Source organism: Anopheles stephensi, chromosome 2, assembly GCF_013141755.1.
Source record: "Anopheles stephensi strain Indian chromosome 2, UCI_ANSTEP_V1.0, whole genome shotgun sequence".
Lineage (NCBI taxonomy): Eukaryota > Metazoa > Arthropoda > Insecta > Diptera > Culicidae > Anopheles > Anopheles stephensi.
This window is the reverse complement of record NC_050202.1, coordinates 50,058,223-50,080,962: the sequence shown is the minus strand read 5'-3', so window position 1 is coordinate 50,080,962 and position 22,740 is coordinate 50,058,223. Positions and strand designations below refer to the sequence as shown.

The 22,740-nt window shown below is 42.6% G+C and overlaps 1 protein-coding gene across 1 annotated transcript; it reads left to right on the top strand.

Annotated features, from left to right (window-relative positions):
* Positions 1 to 4,651: 4,651 nt before the first annotated feature.
* Positions 4,652 to 6,371, top strand: LOC118502534. Its single transcript, XM_036034805.1, has 4 exons — positions 4,652 to 5,188; positions 5,293 to 5,363; positions 5,438 to 5,591; positions 5,670 to 6,371. Exons 1-4 carry the CDS (start codon positions 5,047 to 5,049, stop codon positions 5,762 to 5,764), a joined length of 462 nt encoding a protein of 153 aa, XP_035890698.1. The 5' UTR covers positions 4,652 to 5,046; the 3' UTR covers positions 5,765 to 6,371.
* Positions 6,372 to 22,740: the final 16,369 nt, after the last annotated feature.

Genomic DNA, 22,740 nt, shown 5'->3' with positions numbered 1-22,740 from the left:
GACGTTAAGTATTTTATCTGCCAAAAGTGTAACTAAAATTCACAAAAAAATACACTTATTCACGGATGTAGATAAGGCGTCTAATTAATTTATTCTCGCGGATTGTTGCCTGTTGCATTTGCAACAAACTCAATGAAATAATCGTAATCTAGACCGAAATAAGACGAAAAATTCAAGTAACGCATTGCACGTATCAAAATGATCGATACATCTAGCTAAAATCCAGAGTCTAGAAATAACATTAAGAAGATTAATAGCGAGAATAATGGTGAGGAAACAACTTTTGGAAGGATTTTATTCAAAATAAGCAAAAGAAATAACTCCCATAAATAATTCGATCTTTTCGCGCGAGAAGGGAAATACATTTGGAGTATTAGACTAATCTGATGTTCAATTGCTTTCAAGAGGTTTGAGAATCCCCTTACCTAAAGTAAGGCCTCAATTCTCCAACATGCCAGTAAGGGATATTCCTACTAAAATCCAGAGTCGTCTGGCCGACTCAATATGCCGATGAGATTCGAGAGCCTTTGCACCCAAGTTCAGGGTTTGTTGACTTCAATACTCCCTTAAGGAAGATTCTCGTCCTGAATCTTTACGACTGTCACGGACAGTCGATTTAATGAAGAAGTGGTTCGTCAGACCTTTCGTTCACTCTCGTTGACGTCCGAAGTAAGTCGTGTTATACCACAAATACCTCAATTTGATAACCTTTTTTATCGTTAATATAGGCTTTGGGTCCCTGCGACCTCATTCGCCTTTTTATTTTGTTAACCAGTTAAAAGTTTTTCACACAGGTCCAATACGATATGGCTCCTTGGATGATATGGCTCCTCAAGGATACGAGCTCTAGGCGACCAGATAACTGATAGAGAACTGTATCATACCTCTGTTGGACAAGGAATAGAGCAGAGTCCTGGGTCTGATGCTTCATTTCAGGGTGCCCACAAATATTACATTGGTTAGTCTATGTCCTTTTAGTCTTAGTCTGAATGCAATTTGTCGAGCTCGAGTGTGAGTCACAAGATGACTTTCGAATTTCTGTGATATTTCTTGAAGAGACAACAAGCTATATTTGTGCTTATCGCTTAATATTCAAGTCATCACCACAGTGACCTCCCAGGCGTCAGAGACTTCGCGCAAAACTTCAACCCAATCAGTAAACTACCCAATCGGTTGTACAGTAATGTTCAGCTAAACCAGTGCTCTACAATCACCATCACCCATTTGGGTGATTATTTGGAACTGACATCCATTTTTATGCTCCACGCCTGATGACATTTTGCACTAAATTGGAGCGCATTAGCGTCGTGCAGCCTAAAATGTGCAGGCAACCAGGAATATATTCTGCACGAGGTCATGGCGGAGGTCGCACCATCAACGCGCGCCATGCACCAGAAGAACCACTTCATGCCCTCGCACGGTGATGATTAACAGCAGAAATAACCTTTAAAAGGGGCCATTATTGGCGCCCCGGACTAGTTGAACTAGTTGAATGCTTTATGCTGGCAAGCGTCTCCAGTGTCTCCGGTGAGCTGACCCCCGGTGCCGGTGACAGACGCTCTGCGATGCTGACAGTAGCATAGCATAGCAAAACGCAGTCCCGTGCTCAGCCGCCTGCCTGCCGACCCACCGAACCCATGGTCCTGTGAGCGTTGAGATTAATAAATCAAATAAAACACCGCTCGCTAGAGGTAGGGGCGCCCACCCATCCCATCCCTGGTCGCGTCCACGCTTATGGCGGCATTTATTGGCGGACTGTTTTATTTTAGGTTTTCGCTCGCTCTCTCGTCCGCTGCTTTCCATGCCAATTCGGTGACGCTCCAAGGCGATAAATTATAGTAATTTAAACGTTGTTTCAATATTGAGAGTAAATCGTGATACAATTTCATTCTCGTGAGCACACACCTCCAGCGAAGATTGTGGCGCAGAGCTGATTGCTGAATTGTTTCCAGCTTCGTTGTTGAATTGATTTCTTCACGGCTTTGCCGTGTTAAGATATAAGGACTGAAATATTTCGTGTAATTGATATAAGTGGAGTTACAATTTATTCTTAAACAACGACTCTACTAGCTTTCTAACCTGGGAGAAGATCTTCAAACGATCCTAATGGAACAGATTTCCAAATAATTGGACCTCATTGGAAGTACGCAACATTCCAGAGCCTTGGTAAGTTGGTGGTGATCAGTACAAACGTCGTTGCTTTGGCGTAGAACTATGTCGGTTGCCACTCGGTTGCCCTATGTTCAGCCACCTTTACAGTTCCAATTTCGCACAGCACGGTGATCTATCATTTTTGATCGTTTGCAAAGCACGAAAAAAAAGCAACGAACCCCCAAAAAGCCTTAGCGGCGGCACCTTAGTGACGGTAGGCTCTCGATCATGCTAAATCCGTCCAGCTACAGGTTGTCCAGCACGGATCAGGAATGAATGACTCGCTGCGACCGTGCGCGCTGCAGTGTAGATTAATTACGATAAGATCCATTACTATTCACTTTTACCAGATTATTGACCGGTATTGCCGGTATGGGTGTGTTATACCAAGGATGGGGTGTTTTCAAGCCTTTAAACACTAGTGTTGCTTTCTTTTTTTTGCCCCCTGCATCCATTGGAATACCGCGTGTGTGTATGAGTGAGTCGTGAGTTTCTAATCTAAACGCGTGCGGCAGTAATCAATCAACGCTGCTCAGCACAAGAACTGGGGCTTTCGGGCGATTAATGCCAAATCTGGCCCGGCGCACTGGCTCCACAGAAAGGGGTGGAATGTGTTTTTGAGCTCATAAAATAATTATGATATACATTTGACACGGCCATTTGCAGCCGATCATCGGTCACGATCAGACACTATTGTAGACACTATTAGTAGAAAGAAGGAAGGCAAGAAAAGGGATTAAAGAAATGGATGTGTGGCGTTTTGACGTAGACGATAGGACGATTAAAACAAAAGCTTAATAAAGAGCATTGAGGGTAACAATTGGCGAGTGTTTATTTAAAACAATGTACACTAACACTGATCTCAATTGACCCCTTTGAGGAAAGAGATCAAAATCTAACATAGTCGTATTGACACTTAAAAGACATTTGTTGCTTCTATAATGACCGTTAATATGGGCTTATTAAGGCAATGGTGCTAATAATTTCGTGACGCTTCATAAATCATTCGCTTACTTAGGGCACACTTTTCTTGGACCAATTGTAATCATTTGAGCCATATGTTGATTTGGTAGGTAAACGATCTCGTTATATTTTCGTTCCTTTTTTTGTGTTTGATGTTCAGTCCTATTCCGACTTTGGCAATGTCGTTAGCTGTTGAAGTGAGTAAATGGATGGATAGCTCATGGTTGAAATGGTTGATGAGGCAGTTGCACAGAACAATCCATTAAGCAATGCAGATGTCAGTTGCGAGTTTCACCAGATATATCAACAGCAAGTATTTTATAAAAAAAACCCATCTTGTCAAGGATTATTAACACCGTTCAGGTGCAAGCAGTGACCCACGGGCGAGGGCTTCTTAACGATAATGCCATCAGTTGATATATCCTTGGATTCCATCATAACTTTCAGTTTCGGATGATTGGACTCTGCCACCTAATAAGACGTATTCGTCTTTCTCCAGAAGCTGGTCTGTTATTCAACAAGTTTATATTATAGGTTATTTTGTTATAGTTTAATGTTAATATCAATTAATTGGTGATATTGATATTATCCCTAACTAATCGGGCTCGAAATTTATCGATCCGGACGCGTTTCTAAAAATAGAAGCCAGTTCTAGTTCTTCGAGGTGAATCAGCTTCTGCCACAGCTCGCTTGCCCAACGTCCTCAAGACTTTTAGTCATTGGATTTACATTTTTTTAAGGTTTTTTCAAAAATTTACAAGATGTTGTAACAGTCGTCAGCATGTGCGCAGAACGATAAAGAAAATCACCTTTTTTTATTCATACGTTGCAGCGACGAAATCTCGATTGTATAGCATTGCGTTCTACCATGTGAGTCGTTCACTAAGTAAGTCTATTAATAGAAAAAAAAAACACAAAATTTCACATTAAAATTAAACTGTCAGTGAGTGAGTGAGTGTACTTATCTCATTATTAGTGTACTTCAGCCCATTAATTTGATGTGGATGTCTGATATCAGAACCTATGAGGAATCTCAGAAATATCTATCTATACAGCTCTTGCGAGTTAATTAAAATATTCAGACCAGAAATGGCAGTTCTAAACTTCCTGCGATAAAAGTTTGGGTCTACCAAAAACAAAAAAAAAAAAAAAATTGATACAGGGACAGATTCCCGATAAAACTTCAATTGCTATCGAAAGTCCCAGTATTGTTACCAGCAGATTGCGATGTGTAATTGTATCTTTGAGAACCAATATTACGACTGTCTTAATTCCAATCAGAGAAAGTCTTAAGGCAATACCAAAAGCAATACGCGCCGAATAACATAAGATTGATTAAAAAATGTAGAGCTTCCGTCGTTATTAGTGGAATAGTTAATATAAATGGGGCTATATAGTTATTAAGTACCTCGCCAATCATATGTGCTGATGCTATATGTCTTCCAAAGACAAATTACTACTAGAGATTGATGTAGCAAATGTAACAAGAGGGCTAACCCCTCACAAGAATCTCACCCACTTCCACTTTCACCAAATAACCGTCATCATGACGTCACCAAATTCCATTTCGAAAAGGACACGCTGCGCATGACCAAGGAACGTCACTTGTCGACGCTGAGCGCCGTCACCCTCCACGCCACTACTCCAGCATTCGACACAGGACATACAGTTTTACAGTAGGCCAGTCAAAACAATAAATACTCTGTTCGGTAAACTTTACCCTTTTTAACTGTTTCAATGCATCTTAGTTACGCAGTGGGTGTAGTGCAGTTTCCGATGTGCCAATACGTTTAACCCCCTTGTGGAAGACAAGTTGATTCGGGTTTTAGAGAACCAGCAGCGGTTTCTGGTCTAAAAATATCCTTCCGGTGCATTCCTGTGCATGCTCTCTTCTTAGGTGGTAGTGGTGGTCAATTATTTAACAAACAAACGATGCGCTGTTCGGTGTGCAATTACTATTCGTGGAGCTACTTCATCGCGTTTGGCGAAATCTTCATCTCGTTTCACATTGCCCGAGCCTTCCTGCACTGTGCCCGTTCGGCGGCCGTGCCTCAGGAAATAGCCTGCAACGATGGTGCGTGCTGGGATGGTGCTCTAACTCCATGACTCATCGGTGACATTCTTTTTTGTCGGCAATTGATTGTTTGTATTGTTTCCCCCCCCCCCCCTCTTTTACAGTCGAACCCATCTTCGTACTACTCGTGCTGTACAACTTGCTGTCGTTGCTACTCATCATCGGTGTAACGAAGGTAGGGCATAAATGTCGCCTTGTGGTATGAAAGCACCCGATAACATTCGATTCACTTTATTCATCACTTTGAAGCGCAATGAAAAGCTGCTACAGATATATCAAACCTGCACAATCACCCTGAAAGCATCGGCCATCGTGCGTCGGATAGTGCTCAGCGCGACAGAGTACAACGAGAGCAACGTGGGCAAAACTATCATTGAGCTTAAAATCATCATCGTGTTTACGCGTAAGCCAACCTCCATCACATGCTCGCTTCACTAACCAATATCACCAACTCACACTGTATTGCTGGAACATGTTTTAGTCATCTTCACCCTGGAAGCGCTAGTGGTCGCTGGTGCCTGTCGGAAAATGCGACGCGAGCAGCAGGAACAGCTGTACTACATTGACGTAGTTTAGGGAGTGTGTCACCCGTTGGACCGATGCCGCTCAGAGGCACGCACTTGCTAGGATGCTGACGGACATTACCGAGCGTTGCGTAGCGTTTTCCGTCCATCAGTCACACCGCAGTCCAGTGCTGCCAGGAAAGAGTCGCTGACGATGTCATTCCATCCACTACGGCGCTCATGCAATTAGCCAACAACATACCAAACCATACCTACATATATTTACATTTTACATTCGCGTAGTACGTGCTTCTTAGGTGATGATTATACAGCAGAAAGGCAGGACGGGATGAAGTAAAACATGGAAAACATTACTTCGATAAGAGGAAACTTAAAGGAATGATCAACCAATCCGCCACCACGGATCACATGAGATGAGCATCCATGTGCATCCTTCTTATCCAGTGCTTTTTGATGAACCCGATTAGGAAACGTGATTAGAGCTATGTGACGAAACAAAACAAAACAACAAAAATTGCGCAAAAAGTCCCAAAGAGAAATTTAAAGAGGCCTGACAGTTTATGTTCGAGTTTTCGATGCATTTGCAATAAAAAAAAACCAACAACCACTGTACCAGTAACGTTTGGAAGTAAGTTTTTGCTACTCTGACGGCAAAAGTAGCATTTAGTTCTTATAATTCCTGGACAAAAAAAAGACGAGGGTTCCGAAAGCGTGCTCAGCCAAGTCCTCCAATACTCGTCAGGACACAGTTCAGCGGTGGTACAGTTTCAGCGAACTTGATCTCGCCCCAGATCAGCTGATCGGTCAGATAAGCATGGCGGGAGGCTTTTTCTTACCCGTTTCGATAGGGGCTTCTTGATTCCCTTTCCGTTATCTGGTCAAAATTTCACCATGACCTGAATGGCTGAACACATGCAAAAGGACCGTGATAAAGCGCCGCCGATTGCATGACAGCGAGTCGCGGCCATTCACGGTCACGATCGACCGTGAGGTGGCAACAGTCAAAAAAACCTCCTCCAAAAGACACCGCCGACTAAGCTCTGCCAGCGAGAAACAACATGATAAACTGGTAAATAGAATTGAAAGGGTGATGAAAAAACAACAAACGTAAAACTACGAGAACCCGTCGTGATTCGTTATGGTTTTCACGTGCGTCAAGTGACCCCGTGTGTGTGTGTGTGTTTGTGTGCTACAAAATGCAGCAAAACCACAGCGATTTCCCTATAGGTGCTGACGGTTCCGTAACGAATCCCACAAAAAGAACGATCGAGTGGTAAAACGGTTGGAATGGACGTTTTTCACATTTGTTTCTTCTCCTCTCTAACAATGGCGCATTGAAGTGTGCTCTATAAACGGGTATCCATTTCAATTTTAATTTCAAGCACGGGGTACACGGGTGTGAGACCATCGTATCAATCGAGCGTTAGCCGCTTGATGCGTTGTGACGCGGCGTTGTGCGTTTGACGGGAAATTCATTACTCAAACTACCGCTAGAAAGGATCGTTGGTCCGAGGTGCGTCGGATGAGCCGAAAACACTGGTTTCAGGTCAGGAATGTTTGGTGGCTACCTGCTGAGTTGTTGCATTCGAATGGCGTTAGAGGCGCCCAGCAGATGCGATTACGCGATTTGTCGAAAGGTGAATCCCGGGAGGTCCATCACTCACTGCAGCCGAACGGTACGATCTACATCAACGCGTACCACGCAACCGCGGGCTGCTTCATATTAAATCGGAACCGTGCTACTGATCCCTCCCTGAGGGGATCAAAGGGTTGACCGGTTGGACGCGAATGTCATGTGTGTAACTGGTGCGTTTCGGTGTGCCAGTGAGACGTTTCTCATTATCTCATCAACCGATCAGGATCGCATTGCTGGCCGGGATGTCAGGTGATGAAAGATGAGCAGCTGCTCCGTCTGGCGGGTCGTGGGAAGTGCTTTGATTAACCTTTTCGGGCGGTTTGTGTTTCGAAAAGCTAGATATCAATTCCAATTCGAAGTAATCAGGCTAAACGTCATCTTAGCATTTGAGCCGCACATACATATACTAATTTGTCATTGTGGCAGACATTGAGAGAGATATCCCACACTAATGCCGTGACTTTCCCGGATAGATACAACATATTCGCAAACGATAATAAATATTTTTGATCTACAGATAAGGGTCAGTTTCACTATTCCGGGTATGGTTGAAACTGTGCCTACTTTCCCGGTAAGAGTTGTCCACCGGTTCACGTGAGTTTCATGAAGGTGGAGCTAGGGTTGGACCTCGCTGTCAAACAAATTAACCTGTCATTCCGGTGCCATGCGTGCGCTTGTCATCTACGCCTTAAACCTCTTTTTTATCTGGCATTATCATCCTCGTCTGGCCGACGTTGCCCATGCGCCAATGGGCGTCTATTTACAATGATGATAACTACAAATTTACACACGGCCCCGGCACCGGCCGTGTATTCCGATCGATCAATCTCGGGCTCGTGTCTAGCGGGAGTCGAACCTCGTGCACACTCTGAAGAAGTTGTGAGCATTAAAAGCATGATCGCGGTATCCGCACAGCCGAGAAGTTCAGCCGGAACGAAGGATCAGACAAGGTAGATTGTGGGCCATGTTTAGGGTTGTGCATGTTAAATTGTTAATAATTATACTATCTTCAAATTTATCACCCGACGTCGTCCGCGGTCACTCCCAATGTTCTCCCGCTCGAACGATGCTCTGGAATGACAATTCTCCCCATCCGGTTAGGTATGCGGTGTGACCTGACTGGGCTAGTTTGGGGCCCTGAACACACCCAACAGCATGTTTAGCATGAGCGTACGCACGCTTGAAGCTATTCGAGTTGAGCTACGGCTGAGCCGATTTGTCCAATTGATTGGGTTGTTTAGCATGAACGATAACAGCGTGATAATGATTGATCGTTTATCGTTTTATCGGGGTTGGAATCGTTGGAAGCAATGTTTCACAATTTGGTAGATTGTTGCAGAGAAATGCACTTTGGGATGTTTCTAACTAAGATTATCTTGAAGCTTGTAGTTATAGCAGTCGTATGTCGTATGACAGAAGATGCTGCTAATGCATCACGTCATCTCCATTCATGGTGAAATTGTTTTTTAATTGCCATTAATTATAAAAGATTGATAATTTACGATGCATTATGCAAACATGCATACTATCACTGATTGAACCGCGAGTGGTGGCAAACCCATTGCAGAGGGAAAGTATCGTCCAAGGGTCTCACAGCCCTCCCCAGAAGGGAGGGTCCTACGAGAACGCCTACGAAGAATCCCAATTTGCGGTTCCGGACCAACCTTCCGCAACCATTTACGGTGTCTGTGGGCGTTCGTAGGCGGATCTTGATATCAGGACCGGACCGTGTGTAGGGCTTTCCCGTTGCTTCGATTGCTTTGCTGAGCGAACCTCTCCGAGATGAACGGTAACGATCGGCAAAGGCAGGTTACGCTTGCTCGAGTGCATGGGAGCACGTGTAGCTCTAGTTAAGGAGCACCGGTGCAACTTCTCGTGCACATCACCGCACCGATGGATGACTAATTGTGGTCCGGGTGTAATAATAAGCGGTAAGTATCGTGTTTCGATGGTTGATTTGAAGCTACCCGGAGTTGAGTTTGCTCGCAGCCGCACGCTCGACACGCTGGAAAGGTTGATCAGAAGTCAGGATAACTTCAGCAGCAGGGCATGCCTGTTGGGCTTGTTGGTATTGAAGCAGCGATCGGTTTTGTTTCCAGTGCCGGGTGCGGGATTTAGGGACCATGGCTTTGAAGTTTAGCGAAACTACAACGTCCTACACCGGCCGCATGCTGAATTTCGTGATCAAATCTCGGTGAATGGGTAAACAATTTGTGTAACAAAGTTGAACAATTTTCGCCGCATGTGGTCGGTATAGATTTTATCAATCGGTTCGAGCTGATAATGTACGTGTGTACGAAATTTGTAGTGGAATCAGATGTTGGATGGCGTACGGTGAGCTGGATGAGTGGTGGATGTGGAGGAAGCAATCATAGCGTATCATGGTGATCAGTGTATTATAAATGATTAGTTTAATGACTTTTTATTTTCTTGGATCCATGGTCTTTTGGAGCTCAGAGATATTGGTTTTTGAGTGTAAATTTTGACTCTTAAACTGTACCGATAATTCCTCCTCCAAAGCTCTTTCACGCTTTAGTAATACAGTACTGGACAAAATAAATCATCCGTGAACACCAAAATAGCTTTTTGGTCGTTATTTTCTTGTTTTTTCTTATTGATACAATGATTTTCTCGGAAAAGTTCTAAGTGTATCCACAATGATTGGTAGAATCAAGAGGAAAATTAACGCGATACCATAGCAATTGTTCAAGAATCATTGTACTTGACACTGTTTTTACTTGACAGTTCTCGTATTTGGAAGCTTATGAGTCATAGTATTGTTTTGAGTCACGTGCAATGTGTAAGTTATCAGGGAATTTGCGATCAATTTGGATTGTAACTGTGCAACAAATATTGGAAAAATTAAACATATCGAATTGTGCGCAATTTATTTGACTATTTCGCATGACGGACCTTCGTGATGCCTTCGAGAATTGTTCGAATGGTTAATCAAAACCTGGAGCTTTCATCTTGGGAAACTGTGGAATTGATGAATCTGAATATTGATCGCCTTACCCTATGCCGTCTCATATCTCTTCTTGGGCCTAACGACCACTTGGATGATTTTCAGTTTTCACTACGGGGGAACGGTCCGGATCAGATTTGAACCCCGGTCCTGCAGTATGAAGACTCGCGCCGTTGTCGCCTCTAACGCTGGGCTCCCTCAGGTATACTAATTACTATGTATCCAGGAGACGAATCAAAACATACGGTGAAGAGAACAACTGCATTGTTCAAATAAAATCCAATTAAGATGCTAAAATGGCCACCCCAACATCCCGAAAATGAAACCAATTGAGGACTTGTGGTTTCATTTCGACAATCAAGAGGACACAATATCAGTATCTCCCTAAATTGTCTGTTATGAAGCTATGTAAACAGGATGCGAGAGTATCGATCCTGGATACCAACAGACGCTTGTTGAAAGTGCGCCCGACGATATGACGGTCATACTAAATAATGAGAGTTGTACGATTTATTCTGTCTATTGCGAATCTTGTCTTTTACTGAAGTTTATACGTAATGTACTTTTACTGAGTTTTTTGCCTAGCTCCAAAATTACTAAAGTTTCATTTTTTTTTGTTAATAGGGAAACAGCATTTTTTGAGATTTTTTTTGTAATTTTTATACTAATTGAGATATTAAGCATTATAAAAAAAAACTGACAACGAACGATTTATTTTGTCCAGTACTGTACATAGTTCGAACATGAATCTTCCTTAATGAATGACAGTTCCTATTCCATTCATTGTGGTCACCCAATTTTGGTCTTAACATAAATCATCCACACACAGTGTACGACGAGCCGGATCTTGTATGATGTTCCCTGGACCAGCTGTTAAGGGCACCGTGAGAAACATCGGATACTGTTTGTCCGAACAACCACACTAGCTGACCTACATCTGACACTCGCCGAAATGTCTCCTAAAAAAACGGGTTCGCTGTCATTCTTCACCCCGGATCGCATTCTTCGCTAGGCCGTTGCGTGACCTACCAGGCCAAATTGAAGCTGTTCGTAATGATCGCTTTCTCAACATCCGGACCGCAACAGCTGGCTATGGCCAAATATTTGGCGATACTTTAAAAAGTCTTACTTTGACCATAATTTGCTAGACCCTCCATGAGCTCACCAGCGCCAGCGTGGATCATTTAGCACGTGCAAACGGGCAAACAAATATGGTTTTGCGCGTGATTGCTTAAGCGACCACGAGCCACCCGCCGGATCATTGTCGCGGCTCATGACGCCCGATGGTTTTGGTTGGGCGCTTTGTTTAGCACCATAAAAGGATGCTTATGGGGGCTAGCCGGTTGGCATCATCGACTTCGGGGTGGTATCCACAATAGCGCCAAAACTTTAACCTGGTGGTGATTTGGTTGGAGCCTGTTTGCTTACGATGCTCACCGGAGCGCTGTCGTGTGGCACGATTTTTGCACCGATGCCCAAAAACAGTAGTTTTCACGGATGGAGATGGCTGAAGTATCGCGGCACATCGCGTTTGCCAATGAGGCGGTGTCCTGGTGTGCGAAGATCATCGACGTGCAAAACACCGCGAAGCATTAGGGCGCCGGCGAGTTTTGGTGAAATCGAAAGTGTAATGCCGATTGCCCTGGGGTGCGAATTTTCAGAGCGTTGAAGCCTGTTTGACAGCCGTTATCTATTCTAATTAATGGCACACGGCCAATGGGTTAGCCCACTTGGGAGAAGATAACGAGCCGATTACGAAATCGATACGGCACGAGACGAGACATCCTTTTGCGAGGGGACTTGGCCCAAACCTCCCGGATTCAGTTGACAACCTGCCGAGCGAGGAAAGAGAAAACGATTTGACGTTTGATTGAAGTTTCACGTTTCGTTCCAAACTTTGAAAGCGTTCATCGTGTAAGACATTTTGTTAGTATAGGCTCGCTGGTTTTCATATTGCACCTGAAGAAAGTTTCGACACTTTGACATGTCGGTTTTGCGTGTGGTTTAAAGTCCATTGTGCTATAGTTTTTCGCTAACGACTCATGCTTACGTCATACGGGTATTTATTTAAAAATTAATCTTATGGTGTTAACAGTCACACGACATGATTTACATCAAAAAAATTGGTGCTAACTAAATTGTTTAGAACATCATTAAAACCTACAAATAATCATTTTAAACCCACAGAATGTAATTTGCCGATTTCACATGTCTAACTATTTCAAGGCTAGTAAGTTAAGTAATGCTTTCAAATATTTAATTTTTTTTTATTCGTCGTGTACCTTATTATTTATGTGTTCCGGTGGCCGAGGCGATAGCGGCGCCGGTCTTCACGCGGCAGGACCGAGGTTTGATTCCCATCCAGACCGCCTCCCTTTACACAAGACTGTCTACGTTTTAAAAGGTAAAATCAAGTCACAGAAAGCCAGAAATGACATGCCGAGACCTCTCGACGTTGTAAAGGCAACGAAGAAGAAGGATCTTATTCCTTACTTGTCAGGGAAAATGTTAAACAACTATTAGTTTTTTGAAAAGAAAATATAGCTCTATTTAATGTTCACACACTTATTACCAATTTCCAATATGAAAAGCGATCGATCGATATCAATTACCTTTTACCGAAATCATGCTTTAAGGATAAAAGTTAACACCATTTATAAAAACTTTTCATCCTAATTTCGGCCTTTTTATAAACATGTTTTTTGCTTTAATTTTGCTCAGTTTTAGTATTCTCATGCAGTTTTGAATAAAGTTGAATAAATTAAAATAAAACGATTTTTTTATTTATTGATGTTTGAAGTATTGTTGCATGGCGCAATATGGTCACCACCCCATGCAATGACGATGATGCAAAAGACGTCTCAGAGTCCCAAAGCCTCTATGAATAAACGATTTAAAAGAGGATATAGCTATTGAACAAAAAATTAAAAATTAAAATGTCATCACAATGTTTTTGACGATTTTTTGAATATTTCTTTAGTAAACTGAACTTTAAAATCATATAAATTTCCCTTTTTTAGGCTAGAGTATCATAGTGGTGGATAGATCAGATAGAAAGTTGATTAATTTTACTTTAGATTTTTTATTGGTTCAAAACTTAACAGTTCATTAGAATAAGCTAAGCAAATATTACAAATTGTCAATATTTTTACCAGCACTTCAACATTACTATTCCAGCACAAAGCAAAAATTCTATTAATAAACAGTTTTTGCTTAGTGTAATTTGACATTTTCTATACATTATAAGCCGATTTTCTATCGTTCCCTAAGCGAACTAGAATAGAGGCTGTATGAAAATGTTGTAAATCTAAAATTTTGATTGTTTGATGTCCTGGCAGATTAGAGATTGTTAAATGACGTGCAAATTTTAGAAGTAAATCATTCATAAATAGCTTCCTTCTAATACAAAATAAAGTATTTTTAGCTGCATTGTTCTTCACACGGCAGGACCGGGAATCAAATCCCATTTGAACCACCTACTCGTTCGCAGGATTGACCATGCAGTATGGCACGCCAAGATCTTAAGGGGTTGTAGTGTCAAAAAAGAGATATGTATGACATCTTGTTGAATATTATTGTAAAGAAGATCCCTAGAATCCGCTGTGGGGCGGTCCGGTGGCTAAGGCGACACGGCAGGAGCGGTGTTCAATTACCATCCAGACCACCTCCCTGTACGCAAGGCTGACTACTTTACTACGGGTAAGATGAAGTCACAGAAAGCCAGAAATGGCAGGGCGAGACCTCTAGAGGTTGTATATCCCTAGAAGAAAAATCCCTAGAATTTGTATCATTCCCTATGTCCCTAGGTACCTATGTACGAACCTAAATTTGTTTATTTTAATATTTGCGTCAAAGTTTTTTTTAATAATTATTTTCTAAAATGAAATAATTTAATATTCCCAGTTTTTCATAACCTTTCATGTGTAATCACCTATTTTAAAAATCATTTACTTGTTAGATCAGACTGCTCCATCTGGCTGAAGACCTAAATTGAAAACTTCGACATGAAAACGCTGCCAAAATATGGAAGGTTTTATTCATTCTTTCAACAGAATTGCGTGACCGGTGTAAACTATTGAAGGGCTGCTAGCATAGATCGTGCATAAATTTCATGTAGCAGATAGAGATCAACAAGCAATGTCTTGCTCATTTACTCAAGAGTCACATACGATCGCTTAGAGTACTGTTTTCTTCAACGATTCTTAATGTATTTTTGTAATATTCTACCAACGGGATTTCCTCCAGATGTCATATCAAATTCCCATACTTAAAATTATTTAAACCGAACATTGAAATTCAGCACGTGATTGCTTTGTACGTTTTATTGCCATACAAGTACATTCCGATCATTATGTGGCATGAGTTGCCAGAACTCGCCTCGGACACCGAGACTTGTTAGTGTTGTTAATCAAGCAGTTCTTCTTAGCCCATGGGAACCATATCCATGACCAGAAGGAACCATATCAAACCACAAATCACTTCCGAAAATATCTCGAAACGCTCACACCACCAACCCTCACAGTGACACGGATTCGTGTAGGAATTTCTTTTCATCCCCATATGACATGTGCACGTTTCCTGGCATGTTGAAGTAAGCTGTCAAGCAAGTGCCCTTAGTAACGAAAGGGGTGATTTTCATTTTCCATTTTTACAAATCCAAAAACCCGAACGGTAAGTGCCGGCAGGGAAGCAAATGTGACCGGTGGCCATTTAAACAAGCTCCGATTCAAACAGCAACAGGTCCGAGTTCGCCGATGACGAGCACGATGGTCCGGAGTGAAAAGGTTGGGTCAATTTCATTGAAGAAATTCATATACAATAAATTTAATCTTAATCTGGTCTTGCGTCTCTCACCTTTCCGACGGCATCCTTCCATCTTTCCTCGGCCGGATTGGCAGATTTGGAGCTTTCAAAGATGGTGAGCAATTGTTCACCGAAAGCGGGCGGCCATGGGGCGAAAAGAAAAACCGATCCGGCGGGGTTGATGTTTGCGGTCCCGGGTGCCCGGTTCTGTCAAATGCCGCTGCCCTGTCGTCCTACCGGGTATTCAGTCCTACCGGAGGTTCTCCCCGAGGCGTTGCACGATCGTAAATGGATGCTGGGCGAGCTGAGTGCCTGCATACTGACACGTCATCGTGCGTCATGCCGGGCCACGGACAATACAGGGTCATGCTGCCACTAAATCGTGCCCGAAGTCCGGAGACCCAAGGAATCTCCCCGGAGGGGTACGGGGGCTTTTGAGGCGGTTGGGGACGAACCATTTTGATCGACTTCTGCCTCGGTACAATGGGCCGGGTCAAACGCGGCAAAGGTATTAAATATTTTCATCGCAACTAATGCTACCGTTAATGAAAGCCGGTGGCCACGGTTCGGCGCGACACGATTGCACACCCGTTTTGCGATTTTCGGATCCGGCACTTTTCGAAGGCGCACTTACGCCCAACAGTACCACGACCACAATTGTGTGCGCGCGGTGAATAGTTTTGATTGGGGCTATCTTGGGCTGGGACAAGAAAGAGGTCTCGGCTCGTCCATCTCCACGGGTAAACAACTTTAAGACCGTCATTGAAGACAGTAGGGAGGTGCCAGCTGAGCAGCTTCAGTCATACGCACGAGCAAATGGTAATGGTAGCAGCTGTCCTGTTTTTTTTTCCTTACTTCTTTCGGTTCATTTTTGCCATCCCCTCGGGCAGACGGCAGCGTCGGTAGCATTGATAGACAATCGGGTAATTTAGAAAATGAATTACTGTAAATTGTCTACATTTATTTCTCTGAATGGGTGTCCGCGGTACGGCGATGGGACTGACGAAACGATGGTGCACGGGGCGGACGGAATGGCCAATGTACGTCAGACTCGATCAAGCCGATTGCGAGACGCCCGAGGGACATTTGCGGTGGTCTTTCCTGATTGAAAGTGAAGCAAATGGAAACGACGCTGGAGTTGCTCGTGCATGTTTGTGTGGCGATTAATTACGGTTGATGTTTCTATTGCCGTTTGATTGACCCATGGGGACATTATTTTTGTGCCATTTAAATTCGATCGCTTGCGGTTGGTTTTCGGTCAGGTGAGGGTGCTCAGAATAGTTTCAAAAGTATTATTTCATTATTGTGTATTAGGTTAAATAGCGAAGAGACTTAAAATAGCCAAGAGATTTTAAATCATGTTAATATTTCAGAGTTTAACCTTGAACTGCAGAATAATGTTCATAGTAAGGTCAGTATGTACACGTCTGCCATTTCAGGCTCTTTTGATTTGACTAAACCTTGTCTAGAAAATCATTTCAAGTTCATGAAGGTAGGCCAAACTGAGATTTGATTTCGGTTCTTTCATTTTATCTACTGACATAGGCAATTCTATGCCTCCAGGTTATCACGATCAATGACAAGTTATTGTCAAATGTATGCTCGTAGGACCTTCTTCTGCTTGACTTGACAACTTGAGATCCATATAAAAGCTTAATAGATTTTTTTCTACCTTGTAGCTGGAAAGTCAGTTGGTTGCTATGGCGACACGGTACGGATGCTCTCCCTTACCGTTTGAAAACTGATTCGTAGATAGGTGAACTCACTCGATTTATTTCCAATTATGCCTTCACGGCACACGAGCAAGGAATAATATATCGAAAATATAGAAAATGCATTGAAAGAAATTATAATAAGCGAAAGAAAAATTTGAGAGCCACTATACAGTGAGTGAATGTACCATTTATTTTGGGAATAATTTTAAAGTGTACTCACCGATTCTTCTAGTTCTTAACTAGATTGTAATTATATTATATTTTTAACCGTTTTTAAACATTTTAAAGATTTTTAATTTTTTTTCAATTTTAGAAGATTTTTTTATGATACGGAATAAAAAATACACCTACATGACTTTTGATCGACGAATGCAAATATTTCAATACAAATTTGAATTGAATTATATGGCCAAGCTATTAAAAGTAACTATACTAGTAATAAGGGCGGCCCGGTGGTCGAGGCGATACCGGCGACGGTCTTCACACGGCCGGACCGGAGTTCAAATCCCATCCAGACCGCCTCCCCCTGTACGCAGGGCTGACTACCTTGCTACGGGTAAAATTAAGTCACAGAAAGCCAAAAATTGCAGGTCGAGACCTCTCGAGGTTGTAGTGCCAATAAAGAAAGAAACATACTAGTAATTATCCCAAATGTTTTTCATATGCCGTGTCTATGTGTCCAACATAGACTTTTTTCTAGGGTATTCAGCTCGATAAGTTCTCAGTATCCAAGAGTACGATGTTAATGCCTGTTAAAACTGTTTAATTGATTGTTATTTTCACTAAGGCGATAAGGAAGGATGGTCAAAAAAAATTGGAAATTATTAAAGACTCGTAGTCAGTATGGTGTCTAATGAACATCCATCAAAACTCCGTGTGAAAAAGATGCTTTATTCAGTTTAAAGCAATGCATTCTAGGCCGAAAGTCTGGGACAAAGTCCAGGCCCTTCCAATACATGCCATTGTCGGGTAATACTATTTATAATATTTAGATACCCTTAAGCTTTCCTTAAAATTAGAAAACTCCGCAAATTATCACTTTTTCAGCATCAGTGTTCCAACTCATATCAACATCGGATTCTTCAGGCAGATCTTGGCAAAATTGTTGCTCGATTGATCCGTTTTGAATTAAGGCTCTCTGTGAAGTCAACCGAGATTCTGAGGCCGCACCAAGTGTTGCTCGACAGCATATGCTGCACAAGTCTTGTGGTCACTGAACCTACTGATTCTATCCAAATTAAGGATGCTGTTACCTTCTGGTTCTCTTATCTTCTTCAATTATCCGCCTTTACTGCACAACATGTTAGCTTCTCCTCCCAAGAACCACTTAGAGGCCTGAATTATAAACATTTGCTTATGAGGTATACGTCTTTTGGATGTGATTGCAAGATATTTTAACCTATTTCTATATTAATTATAATAGAGGATAATTGTTTCTCAAAATCAAAAAGCACTGTGCCAGCTTATTTTCATCCTAGTTCTTATGGTTTAAGATATTGGTTGTATTTATAAGACGAAATAGTGTCAGACAATCATCAATGAAGTAATGAATTTCTCCGAAATCATAAAACCACTCCCTCTTCTATATAAAATATGAGTTGGCCCTCGCCAAGTGGTAGAGCAAATAAATAAATCTGAACAAACAATAAAAAATTTCAGCCTTTCTCAACATACACTCCCACAACCAACAAGAAACGACCGGCAAACACCGACTTGGCGCTGGTTATTGTATAAACAAACTGTGCGCCTTTTATCGACTGCATAGTGTCATAGTAAATCAACAGATTTAAAATCGAACACAATAAAGATATCTACAGATTGTGTGTACATAATTCATGCGATTATGAGTTTGGGTTGGTGATTAGCAAATTTTGATTGTGCTTGGCTAGACCCCACCTACATGCGATAGCGACACTGTAGGTTGGTGAAGCAAACATTAAGATGTATTTATGTATTTATTTTTCACCCCCAAAAAGATGGTTGACTTAAAACGATGTTTTCTAGCGAAAAACAGAAAAAAAGCGAGGTGCAGCTATATTCCAACATTTGCAGACTGTGGGATGGATGTAATCCTCTTAGCTGAGGTTAACTGATATCAAACGATCGACATGAGCTGCTTAACGGTGCGCTCAAGAGCACTCTGCCGCAGGGGCCGAGCATCAATAAACACCTGCTAATGAAATGCTTCACTGTGTCGTCCACGGGTTTTGAACGATGGAAAGAGGTCTCAATTTTCGCCATGGAATCGAAACAACGCGACCACCCGGACAGTGCCAGGCTGGATCAGGCAAACGATCGGATTAATGGCTGTTTGCTGAAGATTTTATTGGTAACATTAAAAATAAATTATTTCATCGATCCCGGCCACGATCCGGGGTCTTCGTGCTGGGTGCAGGCAACAGTTCCCAAGCTCACCCAGACGGCCATGCCAGAGGTCAATGGTGTACTCGGTGTACTCGAGTCCTGTAAACGTTAAGTTGTTTTTTTTTGGGATATTAGCATTTTATACGATCAACACATCAATGCTCCCCGGTGCAGGAATTGCCGGGAGATGCTAGGATTGACGGTTTCCACCCTCATTCTCCTGCAAAAAAAAAACGGTCGTTGAAGGCACTTTAACTACAGCCTCGAGCGTTTGGCGAGGCTATGCGACTATGCGCCTATAATCACGATCGTGACCCGCAAATGTCCACGGAGCAAACCCGCACCGGAGCACCCAAACATGATACGGATCTTTATGACAACAAAACGGTTACACTGGGGGAGAGCTGGGCAGCCGAGCGAAAGGGTGTACTGAACATAATCGGTATCAAATTTTATAGCTCCTTGGAAACGATCGGACCATGCGCGTGGAGACAGAAAATGGAGACATCTCGTGTGAGTTGTGCCTGGTGCCAAACGGCATTCCCAATGTCGGTTCGTTTTTTTGCGCATTGCTGCCTCGCCGAGCCGTTGGGAAAAAGCTAACCATCGTGCCCTTGTGCATGACGCGTTAGCACAACGTAACGCTATCGGAAATTGAAGTGAAATGTCCGTGTGATTTTACGATCCCGATAAGCGACAGCCAAGCGGGACGGACGGAGACTCCAAGAGGTCAAGTGGAAAGTTGGGCTCGACAGTCAAACAGAGTTGAACGTGACTTCTAATGGACTGCTGTCCGACTGCTGTCGATCGTAAATGGTCGACAGCAGCAGAACCGGTACGCGCTTACCGGCGTACCCGGTGAAGGGTCCGTCGCTTGGTAAAAGTTGAACTAATTCAGGTTGCGCTGGACGCCGAGCCCGACTTCAGCAGGTGCTAAATCGATCGATAGCCCGCAGTCTCTGCAGGACGCTTGGTTGATGGCTTGGCCGGGGGGACATTAGTGTCGTAGCGCGCCCGCACAGAGATAGGTCGGTGCGAATTTCCTTACACTTTAGCGGGTGGACCTGCCGGCCACCGGGCACTATGGTAAGTGTGCGTTGGCATCGTTACATATTTTGCCTGTTTGTCATAGCATAGACTGAGCTGGGTGCTGAACCGAAGCTGTTAAATGGGTTTATAATTAAATCGCGCACCGATTGCAAATCTTTGGACAGATGGCGACCCTAATGATGGAACCGTCCCAATATGTGTACAGATTGGAATTGGTGGCTGGTTTGGATATTGAAATTAACTTGAAGTCATCATCAAAACGCACATTAGAGAAGGCAATGAGCGTTTGATTGGCCCGAGTACCGGATTGTCATTTGAAGGTGCAATCAGGGTGCAACATTGGAAATGGTTTGGGGGGGGGGAGGGGGTGGGGGAAAGCTGCTCGTCGTGAGCAAGGACGGTAGGACATGGTGGCAAATGGTCATTAAAATTAATAAAGACCATTGCTTACGGTCTGGCGGATATATCTTGAGCATATCTTGCGGTACCATTTGCGAGTGTCGGTTAGGATCTGCCATTTCGAGATACTGGTTAGGGTAGCCACCTCGTTCGGCTAATGTGCGTATTGATCAACAGTAATTGATGGCTATATGGGTGGCTAATTACAATAATTAAACAATTATATAAAGTCGACAACATCTTGCATGAAGGACGATGGAGCACATCGTCAAAGCAGAGGAATTGATAAACAGATTGTTGTAGCAATTCTTCGATGAGTTTGAGTAGAGTTGCTCAGTAATGAGAAAGAGGATCAATTCGTGTTTCGGATTGCCATGAACAAAATGGCAACAAAGTTGTTTGAATTGAAGTTGAAATTCATATTAATGCTGCAGAATTCTGTTTAAGCAAGTCATCTACTGCCCTAACTCTTCAAGAATAAATTTTACACCATTATCAATCGACTTAAAGTAGAAATGGTCTAAATGGTCTACTTCAAACATATATTTATTTATTTATTGGTATAAGGTCATATAGATTAAAATGACCAACATAACTATGCTATTCTATTATATCATGACAAGAAAACGATGATAACAAATCTCCACTAATAGAATAGACTAATAGAGCAATAGACTTGGCTGTAAATTCCCTCTTAGAGATCTGCAGATTCTACAGAACTGCACAGTCACCAATAGAGACAGGTGTAGCATCCCTGCTATACATTACAACAACACCTCATGAAATCATACATTTTATAAACACGTACGTAGAAACGGTGAATCACACCAGAACATTGCGCAACAATTACCCACCAAGAACAGCATATTCAGCAAATTTGACCAAACACCCTTTGCAATAAGAAATTTAAAACCGACTAGGGCACTCGGCTATCGAGTTGCGCAATGCAATACAAAACCAAAACAACTAATCCACCAAACATCGCACGGTGCAGACAGTGGTCAGTAACTAAGCGTAAAACTTTATCCACTCCGGACCATCGCAACAAATAGAACAAAACAGACATAATCATAACGACACATTTTATACGAGCATAGCAATCACCATACCAAAGCATAGCAAAACCGCGACTAACTCATACATAGCGACACATTGTATGAAAGCGCAGCAATCGATCACACCGCGTTCGATCGCCCCGAAACAAACAAATCAATAAGTGATAATTTCAATTCAGCAGGTTAACGAACAAACCAACGGAAATGACTCAAACCAAAACCACCCTAAGGAAAATCCCATAAGTAACTTGCCGCCTATGCTCTTGCCGTCTACCTAGAAGTTACTCAATAATGTAAAACAGTTTTAACCTAATTTAAGGCAAATGAAGCAACCATAAACTAAGAAATTTTTGGTATAAATAAAGCTGTCTCTCAACCAACGAGAGAGTTGGTTCTGGGCTAGACTTGATGCAAATCAAATCCTGACGTCCAATTTTTTCCAAGAGTTTTGAGAGTCCCCCTACTCAAGGTAAGGCCTCAAAGGCTCCAACGAGCCAGTAAGGGATGTTTCCTCTGAATATCTAGAGTCGCCTGGCCGACTCAACGCCGATGAGCTTCGAGTGTCCCCCTACCAAAGGTAAGGCCTCAATGTCTCCAACAATCCAATAAGGAAGATTCTCATATAGAATTTTCACGATTGCCTGGACAATCGATAAAGGGAAGAATTGGTTCGCTCAGCAAGTTGCTGTTTGTCACTCTCGTCGAAACCCAAATGAACCACTTAAGTTCGGCTCGACTCAAATCGCATATGCGCAAAGCCCCGTCGACCGATCCCGCGTATTACATGGCGACTGTTTTCCTCCACGTTAAATGGCGACCGTAATTCCTCCATATTACACATTCAAATATATCATATACGTAAGTATATACTACGAGTACTATGAGTACCTTGAGTTTACATCTGAGCATTAGTGTTGGAAATAATTTCACTTTCTGATGATCGATACTACTACTTCGAGCATTATTACATCTTTTTAATTCTGAGTGTGACAGATTCCATCTACCGTGATATGTTTTAAGGATATAATAGTATAGTAGAAA

What these genes read in the sequence shown, in the direction of transcription:
- LOC118502534 (XM_036034805.1), top strand. Translation starts at nt 5,047, where the DNA reads ATGCGCTGTTCGGTGTGCAATTACTATTCGTGGAGCTACTTCATCGCG. An exon ending in GGAAATAGCCTGCAACGATG is followed by an intron (nt 5,189 to 5,292) that starts GTGCGTGCTGGG and finishes CCTCTTTTACAG; the next exon opens with TCGAACCCATCTTCGTACTA. An exon ending in TCATCATCGGTGTAACGAAG is followed by an intron (nt 5,364 to 5,437) that starts GTAGGGCATAAA and finishes ATCACTTTGAAG; the next exon opens with CGCAATGAAAAGCTGCTACA.